The sequence below is a fragment of the Elaeis guineensis genome, chromosome 2 (assembly GCF_000442705.2).
Source record: "Elaeis guineensis isolate ETL-2024a chromosome 2, EG11, whole genome shotgun sequence".
Taxonomy (NCBI): Eukaryota; Viridiplantae; Streptophyta; class Magnoliopsida; order Arecales; family Arecaceae; genus Elaeis; species Elaeis guineensis.
The window spans coordinates 96124906-96139578 of record NC_025994.2 but is presented as its reverse complement, the minus strand read 5'-3'; the positions used below and the strand labels follow the sequence as shown (position 1 = coordinate 96139578).

The window sequence follows — 14673 nt, the reverse complement described above, 5'->3', positions numbered from 1 at the left end:
AAAAAGATCATGGCCATTTTGATTCGAGAAAGATCATGAATATTTCGATCCGAGGAAGATCACAGAAATCGATCCGAATAAAAGATCGTCGCATGATCCTGGTAGTCCAAAGCCAAAGCCAAAGCCAAAGCTAAAGCTAAAGCGAAAAAGAAAAGGATTAAAGATGATGTGATAATAGAAGAAAATAGAAAGATAAGACATGAAACAACCGTTGAATAAAATTGTTTCACTTATTTAACCTATGATGATGCATCTCTTTTGATAAAATAGATAATCTATAAATGTTTGCAGTATTCTGGACAGTGAACATCGACTTTTACGTATTATTGCCTATCATTATTTTCAGATTATATTATTATATTGGTGTGATATGGAAATTCTTACTGGGCTGTAAAGCTCACATTCTTTCATCTTTCTTTTCTTCTCAGAGTTACAGGATGCTTATGGTTGGCTATGACCTGGATTTATGGGTGAGCAGAAGGATAGATAAAAGTGTCATATTATCTGATCAGAGAATTGAAGAAATTTAAATTGTAATTATACAAGGTTTTATGAATTATTATTGAAATTAAATATTATGGTTGTTAAGATTGTAATGATTTAATTTGGCCTTGCATATTCTTTAGAGTTTGCTCTAAGGAGTGTGCGGCCATCACGTATCCGATCCGGGTGTTGGGTTCGGGGCGTGACAAGGAGGCTGTCTTATAAGTATCCTACTCATCAAGCGGCAATTGATCTAAGAAGCTTCAAGAAAAGTTCACAACAGATATGACCGATAAACTCTTATTTCAGAACCATGCAGGGTAACTGCTCCTAACAGATGAGACGAGCATATGGCAATGTATCGCACATCAACGGGGATGACAATGAAGTTTTCTATTTTTTCCCTTTTTTCAAGTAAACAAGCACTGTGACTAATTTGAGATTTCATGCATTTGAAAGTTCTTTAATAGATTTCAATATGAACTCCACCAGTACTTATCCTAGTTAAGGATAGACATTTCTTTTGATCATATCTATGGTACACTAGTTATATGACTCATGCAGTTTTCAAAAGCAAAATGATAACTATATCCTATCTGTTATATTTAGAATTATCAACAGCATGAAGCACTACTCTGCATTGTAAGATAAGAACAGGACTCGCATAGCATGAAGCACGACTCTGCATTGTAAGTTGAGAACAGGACTCGCATAGTATGAAGCACTACTCTGCACTGTAAGTTGAGAACAGGACTCGCATAGCATGAAGCACTACTCTGCATTCTAAGTTGAGTACCGGACTCATGATGAGCTTAGAGAGCAAAAGAGGGAGAGGGACACAGACACACACACACACACACAGGTCCACATCGCATTAGTACAGTGTCCATTTTCTATCTGCGGTATCACTTCCCGGACTGAAGGATACTAGATTCGCCCAAGTAACCTTATTTGCCTTGAACATTCTGGTCTTTTGTCTCATTCGCCTGCCCTGACCTTGAATTAAGTCCAGCCTGCATTATTACATTCAGCCTACATTATTACATTTGGAAGTTGGTTTCAACATTCTCATTACAGCTACTCCATAAATGAAGTCTCACATTATGGCCACTCACTTTCAAACTGAGAATTGATTTATGCAATTTTAATTCAAAGAAAAATCTTAGGTGGCTAAATAATTCTCTTCTCGAGGAAATTGTGGCTACAGCACTAAGATTGGGATATATAACCCAAGCAGCTGCTTATATTATAGAGGTTTTATAACTTTGTGTGTTGAACTTGAGTTTATGACCATGCTTTAATGTATTCATGAGGCAGTATAACTGTTATTTCTGTTCACTCAAAAATTAGTAGTTGGAAACATCTTTTAGGTGAGTATATGCATATTTGAAAAGGAAAAAAAAAAAAACAAATAACATTAACTTGATTACAGTTCCTGAATAAATATTAGATATATAGCAGGAGATATTTTGCTCTAATCAAGGTTTTGCTCAAACTTAAATCTCATGCTGCATCGACTTAGCACCATAATAATCTCAATAATATTCTGGCTGATTGCTGGTTAGCTCCAAAAACATTTCAACTTAACTATAGCACTTAAATAAGTAGAGGATCCACTAAACCCACTGCGATCTGTAATAAATCTCTGTCCCTTCTGTTTTTACACAATATTAGGTCAATCATCAATATCTTTGTTGGTGGTCTTTGCATCCATTCACCTAAATGAAAATAGAGAAGGAAAATTCATTCCATTGCATCAGTTCTGCTAAATATTCTGAGAGAGAGAAAAATGGAAGGCGATTCATCAACTAATGAAGACATTTGAGACAAATGAAACTTTTCTTTAGCAAGCAGAAACTAATTCCATGGTATGTTCAATCCTCATGACAGCAGTATCTCATACAGTAAGCACTCATATAAGAGACTCTTAGCTACAGCTTTGATAACATAGACCAAAGTATAAACGAGCAACTGCAGCCATTTACCAAAACAAACTCACCGGGAACTTCTAGCAGAGACTGGGTGCAAACCAAATAGGCTTCATCAAATCATTTGAAGGCTTTTCCCACCCACACCATATGAATTCATAGCTGCCATTCTTTATGTTCAGCACTTCTATGTGATGGAATTTGTTCTTGAATCTCTGGAAAATGTCATAAGGAGCTTCAAAATAGATGCAATCTTCTCTGAATCCAGGAAAGTCGCCCACGCAGATCATCGAGCAGTGATCTTCTGCCGAGAACACTGCCATATCTTCGATACTTTCGATCTCGGACCACCGCAGCAGCCGTCCACTCAAATCGAGCTTAAAAAGCTTCAAGTCCTTGACATCATCATCCCGGAAAACGAACCTGGGATCAAGGAACCTGGGATCACGGGCAAGCAGCAACAGCTCGGTTTCAGATACCTTCACCAATAAAAATTTGGCAGCGGCAATGGGCGCAGGCACTGAAAAGATCGATTTGGAAGTAGCAGCGGCATAGACGGTAACAATTCCATTGATGTCCAGGGTGTAGAATCGCCCGTCATCGTACACCACGGAAACAAGAGGAGCGGGTGAATCGGTTTTCAGCTCGGTCCAGAAACTGTCTCCGAGTCTACAGAAGTGCACATGACGTTGGCCAGAACTCCAGTTGTGGACCATGACGGTGATGACACAGTCATGCGCACGAGAGCCTGGGCTCGAGAAGAAGGAAGCGTTCCAGATGAAGCTGATGGCTTTATGGCCGCCGCCTTCGGTGGCGGAGCGTCCCGGCAGGTAAAAGTCGGTCGGCGGGGGGAGCCAGATTTGGACCCTGGTGACGGGATTGAGCAAGGAGAGGGCGGTGTCCCGGAGCATTAGCAGCCAACCGTGGGATGAGGCGAGGATGGCCTGGCCGTAGGATTGGGGGATGGAGAGGGTGCGGACGGAGTTGGTGGCGAGGCTGAAGAAGGGGCGGACGTCGGTCAACCGGTGGTAGGGGAGAAGGAGAAGCGGGGGCTGCGGCCGGAGGTTGGCCGGCAGCGCGGCGGAGCGCCACGACTTGCAGACGGCGCGGAAGCGGATGTAATCGGCGATAAGGGCCACCTTCTTGGCGATCAGCCCAAGGAGATCGGTTGGGAGGTCGGACCATTGCGGCCGTTCCTCTTCTACTATTCTTTTGCCACTACTACATGCCATTGGATATCAGGAGAAGGAGAACAATTGAAGCGGTTCAAGAAGATGGAACCAGATTGGGTCCGGACGGGGATGAAATCTGGAGCAAATTTAGGGTTTTTAACGGACTAGGGTTTTACGAGACGAAAGGATCCAGACGAAGAGGTGGAACTGGAAATAATTTACGGTTAGAAAGGATCACCTGATTCCGAGTGAAGCAGAAACTCGTGGCGAGGGCCCTGGGTCTGGAGATTCCGGTGGTCGCCATGATGTCACGGAGGAAGAGGAAGAAGAAGAGGGAGAGTATGGGCGTAAAAGGCAGAGTGATGGTGTGGAGCAAATAACGATGGAAAATTTGTTTTAAGGATAACCCAAATTGATCTCTAATTATAATTACCAAGTCCCTAAATCATATATTTTATTTTAAAAGTAAGTAAAAAAATTTATATGTTTAAACTGCAAACGCCTTGCCGACTATATAAGACTATATATTTGAAAGTTATTTTGTAAATCTCTAACTATCTATCTGTGTATTTATTTATTTATTTATTTAATACGATTCTTGACCAAAATATAATGATATAATTATTTTTAGTAAAAAGTTTTTAGCTTATTAAACAGTATTAAATGAAGAACCTTTTATGGGTACTACTAAATTAAAACATAAATCAATGATATTGTTAACGACGATACTTGTTAAACGTATGCTAATACTAATAAAAATATTTTTTATTAATATCATACTGAGAATCATTATATTATACTAATATTTTATTAATTTTATTATATTTTTATAATTATTATTTTACTTAAAAGTGAAAATACAAACCAACCTCACTCTACCGCATTTAAAGCTCCCTTGGATGCAATATTTTATATTTTTTATTATGCACAAGTTGAATCGTAATTTTATTTTTCTAATAAAATCTATTAGTTTATATTATTGATGTATACACACACATGTACTATTAGAATTTTTTATAGTAATAGTATATCATGATATTAATATCAAAATTTTATTTTAAAAAATAAATATGATCTTATATGGTTTATATTCTATTCTATTTTTTATAATTTATTTATTATATTTATTCTATATTTTAATAATAATTGAAGAGAAGAGAAAAATGTGTATCCTATGCATCATGTAAGTTACATGCTAGTTGCTATTATTTTCTGATCCTATGTTCCACCATGCCATATAAGTCAGCATAGAACATAAAGTCAATAGGCCATTGAAATTATTTTATAATCTCCAAATGGACGGATAAATGTTCTTCGGTCACTCGATTTGATTACATTTATTACCAACCTGAAACCACATCAAAAGCAAGGAAGCTCAAACGAGAACCGTTCTACGTCTAGGTTGGATCTGAACAATGACAGGCGTCATGCGGATCTAGATGAGTTTTCTTTCAAATGATAATTTCAATAGAAAATTTAACTAATCGATTAATTGCATTGGATTTCACAAATTTAGTTAAATTTGGAAAGAAATTTCAAAGGTGTATAATTTGTTCAAGCCAAACTAGGTCAAGCATCACACAAATCCAAAAACCACTACATTGTCTTGATTCAGGTGCCATGCACATTATTCATTCGATGTTTGCAAACATGAATAATAGAAGGTGAGAGAATTAAAAAATAATGAGATATAACCCTATTAACCCCTTGAATTTAGTGTATTAACCCCTTGAATTTAGTCTAGAAAAGACTGGTAGGGAAAGAAGCCAGCTTATTCGTGGCCTAGCAGCAATAAGCCTCCACTTAACAACCAAAAGATTTGGATGCATTTTCAGAAATCTAGACCTGCATACTTATAGCGCTGGTGGATCTCCTTCCCTTCCTCTCAAAGAAAGAATATGAAAAGAAAACCTCTCGAGAGCAAGCTAGATCAGTCTTCTATACTTCCATACGAAACATATTAGTCTGATGGGCTAAAACAGAGGAAGAATTCTTGTTCGCCAGGGATGCTGGAATAGGTGCATTTTTTCATGACATACTCTGCCTCCACTTTAACACTAGCTCACAGAATTCAATCTCCACACTGGTCCCATGACATGCAACATCACCCAATGTGTAAGCTACGTTTTACATCATAGCATCCAAAGATCTACAGCTTAATGTGGAATCCTGTCCATAGACAAGCTGCTTAAGTGCACTGTTCCATTCCCTCTGCGATGTTGAATCAGCAGAGTGCTTTGAGATGGATCACTAGGGACCTGCATGAACTTTTGACAAATAACTTTTTACTAATCTCAATTTTATTAATAAAAAATTACAAGACTTTGCAAAGAGCCAAACACCATAAAGACACACTGAAAAAACATAAAGACACACAAAAAAAGAAAAAAAGGCATCTGGGCCTCTTATCTTCTAATCAAAGTAGGAGTGAAGTCCTGTGTAAGTTCCAAACAACCCAGGTACATTTCAGTCAATAATCCTAAAACTGAATTTATCTTAATAAAACTAAGACTCACATGTTAAGTACTTTTATTCCAACTAGTGCAATCACAAATAAGCCAAGATATAATTGCAATAAATTTTGGAGCCGGCAAGGGACCTCAATAGAGGCTAGGTGTAAACCAGACAGGAGCCATTAGATGTTTTGCAGACGTCCCCAGAGCAGCGCACCGTATGAACTCATAACTGCCGTCCTTTATGTTAATTACTTTGATATTATGGTTTTGAGGCAAGAAAGCATCAACAAGATCGTCGTCGAAGAAAGGAGTTTCATAATAAACGCAACCTTCTTTGCATCCAGGAAAGTCCCTAGCACAGACCATCGAGCATGAGCATTTTTCTCGCGTCAAAAACAATGCTTTATCTCCTATACCGTCTATCTCGGACCATTCAAGCATCTGTCCACTCAAATCCATCTTAAAATGTCGCAAATCCATTCCACCAGACAACTCTCTGGAATAGGCACAGAACAACAGCTCCGTTTCTGATGCCTTCACTAAGAAATATTGGAGGGCGAAAGCAGGTTTCGGCAGTGAAAGGATCTTCACGGAAGGATCAACAGCATCATAGACGGTAACAACTCCAGCGAGGTCCAGCATATAAAATCGCCCCTTACTATACACGACAGAATCTAAGATAGGAGATGTTTTCAGTTTTGTCCAGACTTCATCTCGGCCCGGTCTACAGAAGTTCACATGTCTCCTATGAGATTTCCAAGGTTGGCACGTAATCGTTATCACGACGCAATCATGCTCAGCCGAACTTGGGCTTGAGGATATGACACCCTTGTGAGGTACGACCGTGGTTAAATTCGTGCCATCAATTTCGGGGTGGTATTCGGGGAGTGGAGGAAGCTGGATTTGTGCCTCGGTGATGGGGTTCAACAAGGAGATTGCCTTGGTCTTAAAGTCCGCCAGCAGCAGCCAACCATGAGATGATGCGAGGATTTCCTTGCAGCAAGTGTTAGGGAGGGAGAGGGTGTGGATGCTGTTGGTGGAGAGGCTGAAGAAGGAACGGGAATCGGTGAAGCACAGGTAGGGGAGTAAGAGAAGTGGGAGTTGAGGATGGAGACTACTGGTGGCAGCGGTCGGCTGCGAGGCCGACCGCCATGATTTGCAGACGCCGCCGAAGCGGATGCAGTCGGAGATGAGACGTAACTTCTTGAAGATGAGAACTAAAAGCTCTTCTGGAAATTCGGACCATTGTTTTTCTTCTCTTTTTTCAGAATCGGATGCCATGGCTGAACCGAAGTAACAAACGATAGGGAGAAAGGACCTCTTCTGGGTTGTATTTATAGTTACGGCCCAGGAAAGACTCTGAAGTCCGACCAAAACTCTAACACCTATTAGAAATAGAAGTCCCGAAACTCCCGTGTTTCCGATTCATCTTCCGTCAAAACCGAGAGAAAAGAGATAGAAGAGAGAGAAAGAGGAGGGAGATAAAAACAAACACCTTCGTGTTTTCTCTCGGAGCGGAAGAGGGGGGGGAAGCGATGGCTTGGCGGTGGCCGGAGGGTGTTGTCCACAGCGGCGTAGTGCGGCAGCGAGCGAAGGTCATGGCCGGATGCGCGGCCAAGGCCGTTAACGTTACGGAAATAGGGAGCGATCGGCGCAGCTAAAACAGGGAAGTCGGGATCCCCGTTAAATCCCAGCGATTCATCGATCTATTCCGTCTGGCTGCAGAATCACGCTGAAGAGGACCGATCGGATGACAGCACGGGTGACGGAGAGGTTCATATTACCTCGTCGCCGGCGTGGTGAAACCAAAATAGCCGTGGAACAGGGGCGGCGTTGCGGCGATCAAAAAGTCGAGGAAGGGAAGAAAAAGACAAGTGGGAATTAAGCAGTAGGAATCGTAGGGTCGCGGAGGGTTTTATAGAGGTGGGAGAGATAGCGTGCTCCCTGGCTCCGGAGATCCCGGGAAGAAGAAGCCGGCGGTTTCACGGCTCGTCTAAGATAACCAGATACGTTCAATCAAAAAGATTGCCAGATATGGCTGGGTTCCAATTTGGTTCAGGCCGGCCCAACCGAGCCGGGCCTTGGATCTACTGTGCATTTAGTTGAGAATGTTCCGTTTCTTCGTAGGGTTTCCTTTGGTAGCTTAGGGACTGAGAACACTATAACACCATAAATAAAGCACCAATAATACAAATATAAATCGATAATAATATTGTTCCCTACTTCGATGCCAGCAGTTGGAAATTTTGTTAGCTTAGTGTAAGAAACAAATCTATTCCCATACATGTGCTCCTTGCACTTCCTCCTTTTGTGGGATCTTAATATAAATAGTTGATGTCAATTTTCTTTTGGTTTATGTAACATAACTGTTGGGTTTTCTCATAATTTCAAGTTATAAACATCATCTTCCACTATTCATAGCTGATTTCCTTCATTTATTTCTCTTGTCATTAATCAAACAGTCTAGCCTATTCAAAGGCCTAGCAACTACAATTTATGTGTGATAACATGATATAATTATTGACCTTGTTTCTGTATGTTCCATTTTCTTTCTTTCTTTCTTTTCTATGAATCAAAAAGGTCCAATTCTTTTTTTCTTCCTTTTTTCAGTGGAGGGGTTTGAAGAAGTGGTATGGTAACGTATGTACAATTATGAGTCTACATTTCCTTCACATATGAAGCGTGAGAATTGGCTAAGCCTGAGTGGAGGATATTGAGTTCTTGCAAAACATGTTGTTTCATTTGATACTCTGCAATTCTACAAACAAGATATTTACTGATACATAGAATAAGTTGGTTTTGCACTCCTATTTAAGAACTCTTATTTAGATCACATATCTTCAAAAAGAAGAAGGCAGATGAAGCCCTTTTGCAACTTATTTAAGCTTTTTGTTGCAGAGATAAAACATTCTTCTTTGCCATTTAGTCCTCTTTGAAGCTATATGTTTTCTTTTTCTTTTCTTGAGACAGAAGCAAAATGTAACTGATTGCGTTAAGATAAGTGGGAATGCAGAAAAGAAAAAACAAAGACAGACAAGTAATCAACTTATATCAACTTTTAGATTGAGAAGTTCAAAGAAAGGCAGAACTTTCTTTCTGTGTTTCAAAGAATCAGCTTCAAATCAGTCTTCTGCAAAAAACCTGATACTCTTGATAGTACTGCTTTCATTTTTGAACACCTAGCCTAGAATGGATGGAAGTTTGAATAATAGTACTGCTTTCATTTCTGAAACCCTAGTGTTAGGTGTTAGAATTCATGCTCCATCAAGCTTTTTAGAATATTTCCGGACGATTTCCATCGATTCTTTTAAACTGTCCTGACAAATCCTAGTTCCTCTTCTTATGAGGGCCTTTGAAAATCTTAAGTGCCCTGGACCATAACATTTCATTTGGCTCTCTATTACCACGTGGTTTATTGGTATAAAATCCTAATCTTTCTTCAATTTATTTACTCTTTAGCTCTTTTAAGCTTTTTAAACTTTTTAGCAACCTTAGTTAATTTGTTATGCACAATTATGTCTACATTTTTATGTCCATTACACTTGTCATCAGTGCATAGACCTTGTTAATAATCTTGCATTATCAGCCATATGAAAAATGCCATCTTTATTAGAATCTTGTATTTTTTTTTATTTTAATCTCATTTTTCCCCCTTGTCTTATAAAGGAAATCTTGATCTTTTATAACAACTTAGAAGTACCTCTTCACCTGCACTGCTTAAATCTTAATTATTAGATTTGTCTATCTGATATTTTATATATATTCAAGCTCAGGTGATATCCCTTCAAAATATATACTCTATCCTCCAAAAGCTTTTTCTAGTTTTCCAACTTAGAATTTAACATTATTTTTAATCTATAATTGAATTTATTTTTTTAAGCTTATTATCTCTTATATCAACATTATATAATCCACAGATAGCACATGATACCACTTAGTTTCACCCTAATTGTCTCAATTCTAACTCATGGCTTGGTATTTAAAAGAGCTTATACAAAGAGGGAAATGGAATAGTTATACCAAATTTATGCCAGGTGAAGTTGAAATTTTTCAATATATTATTAAGGATAACCCAACCACCTGCATATATAATGCATAATAATCTTATAGGTCAACTTTCTGAACATGCAATACTGATCATATTACTTCATACCTGGTTTCGTGGTCAAAGTGGTTTGGAATTCAACCAATTCATATATCTAATTGTTGGATCATCGCAAATCCTGATTTTATAAAATTCTCAGGATGTAGACTCTGGTAAGGTTAAGTTTATTTTTATCTTAATGTAGATCCACTGGCAAATATCCAAGATAAGATGTTGCCTTTTGTTTCCAATCAATTTTGATTACATGCTTTTGTTACTTCCAAAAAATAACAATATGTTTTACCAGTCTAAATCTTCCATGCGTTCCAGTTGATATACCAAGAAGCAGAAAAACCCAGAAAAGCATGTGTATGCTTATGTCAACTCATGTTCTCTATCTAAATCAGCTAAGATTAACAACCATGCTTGCTTAAACATAGGCATATGATTTGCTTGCTTTTCTTCCAGGCTTGTTGGGTATGGTTATAGGAAAAATTTTTACTCAGTCCTTAGACTACTCTTTCAATTTCAGATGTGCAGATTAAGAAATGTCAATATATTCTTCTAGTGAGCTGTCATTTTTAGTATGGACTACAATTTCATATAGGAACACCCATCAATATGTTCAGGTTTCTACCTTTAGACATGCACAAAATTTTGAAACTGTTTCAGGGTTATGTCAGGAATTGGAATCTGATTGGATGAGTGGCATCTTCCAGGAATTGCCTATTTAACTAGGGACTACCATAATGTTGAGTCTCTGATTATTAACGTCAGTGATCTGAGACCATCTTCGGTATGTTCTCAAACCATACTTAACACATTTTAATTCCTCATTTGATTGTTTTGCTTTGACATTTCAGAGATTGGAGAACAACATGGATAGTTTGAAGAGAGTGAGAATTGGAAAAAGTGCCCTATCTTCCCACTTGCTTCTTCTTTTCAGTACCAAATCCACTTCTTGCATTGGTGGACCAAGTTTCATCCTCAAAAACTTCCTAAAGGACTGCAACAAGGAAATTAAGCTGGTATGATTATTCTCAAGAGTTGCAAGATGCTTGATAACATGTATATTGACATCACCTGTGCTGCATCACCATTTAAATCTGAATTGTTTCTTGGTCTTAAAGAAAAAACTGTTAGTTTTATCAAGAGCTTCAGTAAATGCTTAAATGTACTATTATAAGAATCAAAAGTTGATTATTTGAAACTTTGAACAATAGATCCATACCTGTCAATCATGAAGCTCAAATAAGTGTGTTATTTTTTTTACAAAAAATTAAGTTTTATTATGTTTGTTCAGCTTTCATCTTGGAACAAATGAGTCGACCATGAAAAGATAATGGCAACATTTTCTACTACAAATGTGTTCCTGCTGTAAGTTCATGTAGAGTTACAAAGAGGCAGTAACATCCAGCAGTAGTTGAGCTGATAGTCTAATCTTTAAATATGAATTTGACTATGTTTTATGGTATTTTGAAAAACAAGACATGTTTGTCTAGGAGATCTATTGTACTAGTCCAACGGACACTCCACGAGTAAGAGTGTTTTCTTCGGGAGTTGAGGTGAATTGTACTAGTAACTAGGTCACATCTTATGTTGCTAAACATACAGGAGCAACCATATGGGTGTCTTCCTACAATCTTCCAATACAATTTAGAAAAATTTTATTTTCTAACCCCCTAGAATGTATCCACACTAGAGCTGTATGATCCGTCCCGTTCACAAAAAAGAGGAGGAAAAAAGAAAAAAAAATCCATGAGTAAATAGGGCTTCCCTCTTTTGATGATTTTTTGAGAGAAAGTTCTATGATCTTCCTTTTGTAGGATGCTATAAACTATGTTCAAATGGTTGTCAGTTTTTCATGAGCCTAATGATTTTTGTTGGGTTTTCATCCTTTATTTTTTTTATAAAAAAAAAGATAGAAAAAAAAACAAAGTAGCTTTAGTTGTCATGTGTATGAATTGCGTGTTGTTGGAAGGATTTTCCTAAGTAATGAAGAGCTTGGTAGAAACGAGCTATAGATCATATTAATTCTTCTGCTCTCACTCCCTTCTTCATGAAGAAAATTACCTGATGCCTCATTTCATTACCAACCTAGATCTTCCCATTCCTACTAGATCCCTCAAACAAATCCTAGACATGGAAGACTATCCTTGTCCGTGTAGAAAAACCCTGAATTGCAGCAGATAGGAAACCACCTATCTGTACAAAAACACAGGTATAACTTATTGCATCTCCATGCTCCACCATTTGCAATTGCAAAGATCATGAACATGAGAAAAATTTTGCAATTGCAAAGATCAAGATTATAACCATCTTTTCAAAATAAAAATCTCACGGTATTGAAAATATCAATTTCAAAAGAGCGCTGTGGTTATTGAAATGAGAATAATGAAAAACTTCCAAAAGCATTTTTTGGAAACAAAATAACAATGAAAAGAAAATTCCACAACAATGAAGCCATCTATATTCATGGTACAATTTTTAAATTTCCAAAACAGCAATATCTAGTGTGAATTTAGTACTTAAATTGGGAATGTTCATAAATGATGGCCTTTTTGAAAAAACATCAGGATTAAAGAACATAATGTAAATGGACAACAATATCTTGGACTCAAAATGGTTGAATTATAAAACTCGCAAATTTAAAAGTGTAATTTTTAATTGTTAAAAGGATAGATTCATACATAACCAAAGGTCTTCACAAAAAACTAGAAAATTAAGCGCCAAAACACTCTTTAAAACTCAAATTTTTTAAATTCCGAAACATGTGATTTCACAAGTGGAGTTGTCAAAGATATAACGACCATAAATCACAGAACCCTTTTGAAAAAATAAAATTATGAACATGAGAAAGGTTTATAATTCAAAAAACAAGTTTGAAACTGAAGATTTTTTAATTTGAAAATATTTGATTTCAAACTTGTAGCTTAGTTGTTCAAATAAGAATGTTCATAAGCTGTGAAAAGTATTTTTGAAACTTGAGATGGCCAAAGGAATTTTGGTTGCTAAATTAAGATTATTAAAAAATGATAAAATTTCAAATTGAAAAAATATCATGATTTGAAAAAGGTTTGTACTTTTTAATGTGTGAATCCTTCCATTTGACTAAATATTTTTGTGCTTTAAAACATGTGATTTTAAGAGTAAATCATAAAAGCCCGTCTCAATATAGAAGAATATTTGACTTTTTCACGGGGAACACCTCTTTTGGATAAAGTATTGAATAACAAAATTGTGATTTCAAAAATAGAGATTAGTTTTTATATGGGGAATGTTCATAGGCAACAAAAAACACTTTTTGACATAAAATCACAACATCAGAAAACTCGATGAAAGCAAATTATTTCTAAACCTAAAATTTTAAATTCAAAAAATACAAATTTCAAAAGGGGAGTTTTGTTATCAAAAGTATAATGCTCTAATTTATTTTGAAAAAAACAACTTTCAAACTTAAAACTTTTGAAAAACTAAACATGTGATTACAGAAGTTTAATAATTGAAACAGGACGCTCCAGAAACTACAAAAGGCTTTCTAATGAATTTAGCCCATACAAGGAAACTTATGTAAACACAAACCATTTTCCAAACTCCAATGTTCTGAAATTTGCATATTGTAATTCCAAAAAAAAGCTTATTTGTTAAGATGATAATGTTCTTAAATCACAAAAAACTCATTTTAAAACCAAAAGATCCTTGAAATCTTTGTATTTGTGAACTTTCCTTCTTGACTTGTTTTGAATTTTGAAATATGCAAATTCAAAACTGAAGTTTGTTTCTAAAAGGAGAATGTTCATAAACTACAAGAACAGCTTTTAAATATAAAATCATGATATGAAAAAACTGTGTGTGAAATCTTTTTTTGAATATAAAATATCTGAATTTCAAAATATGTGATTTCAAAGGAGAGTTCGGTTGTTCACAGGATAATGCTCCAACTTTTCAAGTAACAAAGTGAAGATCACAATACTTTAGAATTTCAAAACATTTTCAAACTTCAACTTATTGATTTGAAACATATGACTTCAAAATTGCAGTCTCACTTACACCTAAATTACAGTTTAGTTATTGAAAGGAGTACATTTGTAAACTACAAAACTTATTTCGATGAAATATGGCCAATGTGAGGGCCCTTTTATAACCAAGAAGCAATTTTCTAAATATTAAATTTTGAACTTTGAATGTACTAATTCCTAAATAGGACCCTATTTGACAAATGAGAATGCTCCTAAATTACAAAAACTCATTATCAAGCAAAATACTTTTTGACACGAAACTGACCTGAGAAACCATGAAAGTGCAATAATTTTTGAACTTAAATTTTCTTAAAGTAAAAAGATGCAATTAAATTGAGTATTGTTGCCAAAACGATGATGCTCTAATTTTCAGAATGAAAAATGATAACCAAAAAATTTTATCATTCCTAAATCTTATTTACAACTCAAAATTTTGAATTTCCAAAAGTGTGAAGTTCTCCAGTAGAATCAAGAAAATTCATACACACAAAAGCTTTTTGATGAAATTTACTTGATGGCTGATGTAACAAG

General features: G+C 36.4%; 2 protein-coding genes across 4 annotated transcripts; both read right to left on the bottom strand.

Moving 5' to 3' along the window:
• Positions 1-954: 954 nt before the first annotated feature.
• On the bottom strand, positions 955-3958 carry LOC105052654 (F-box protein At2g26160). Of its 3 annotated transcripts, none has more exons than XM_029267015.2 (2): positions 2483-3958; positions 955-1496 (listed from the first exon to the last, which is right to left on the bottom strand). In XM_029267015.2, the coding sequence occupies exon 1, from the start codon at positions 3641-3643 to the stop codon at positions 2492-2494; it is 1152 nt and encodes a 383-aa protein (XP_029122848.1). In that variant the 5' UTR covers positions 3644-3958; the 3' UTR covers positions 955-1496; positions 2483-2491. The 3 variants fall into 3 exon arrangements, with proteins under 3 accessions (XP_029122848.1, XP_073108392.1, XP_029122851.1); XM_073252291.1 differs by lacking the exon at positions 955-1496 and adding an exon at positions 1964-2201; XM_029267018.2 differs by lacking the exon at positions 955-1496 and having other exon boundaries at positions 2304-3719; positions 3822-3958.
• A 2008-nt stretch (positions 3959-5966) lies between these two features.
• On the bottom strand, positions 5967-8041 carry LOC114914204 (F-box protein At2g26160-like). The gene has a single exon (XM_029264731.2). The coding sequence runs from the start codon at positions 7318-7320 to the stop codon at positions 6184-6186; it is 1137 nt and encodes a 378-aa protein (XP_029120564.1). The 5' UTR covers positions 7321-8041; the 3' UTR covers positions 5967-6183.
• Positions 8042-14673: the final 6632 nt, after the last annotated feature.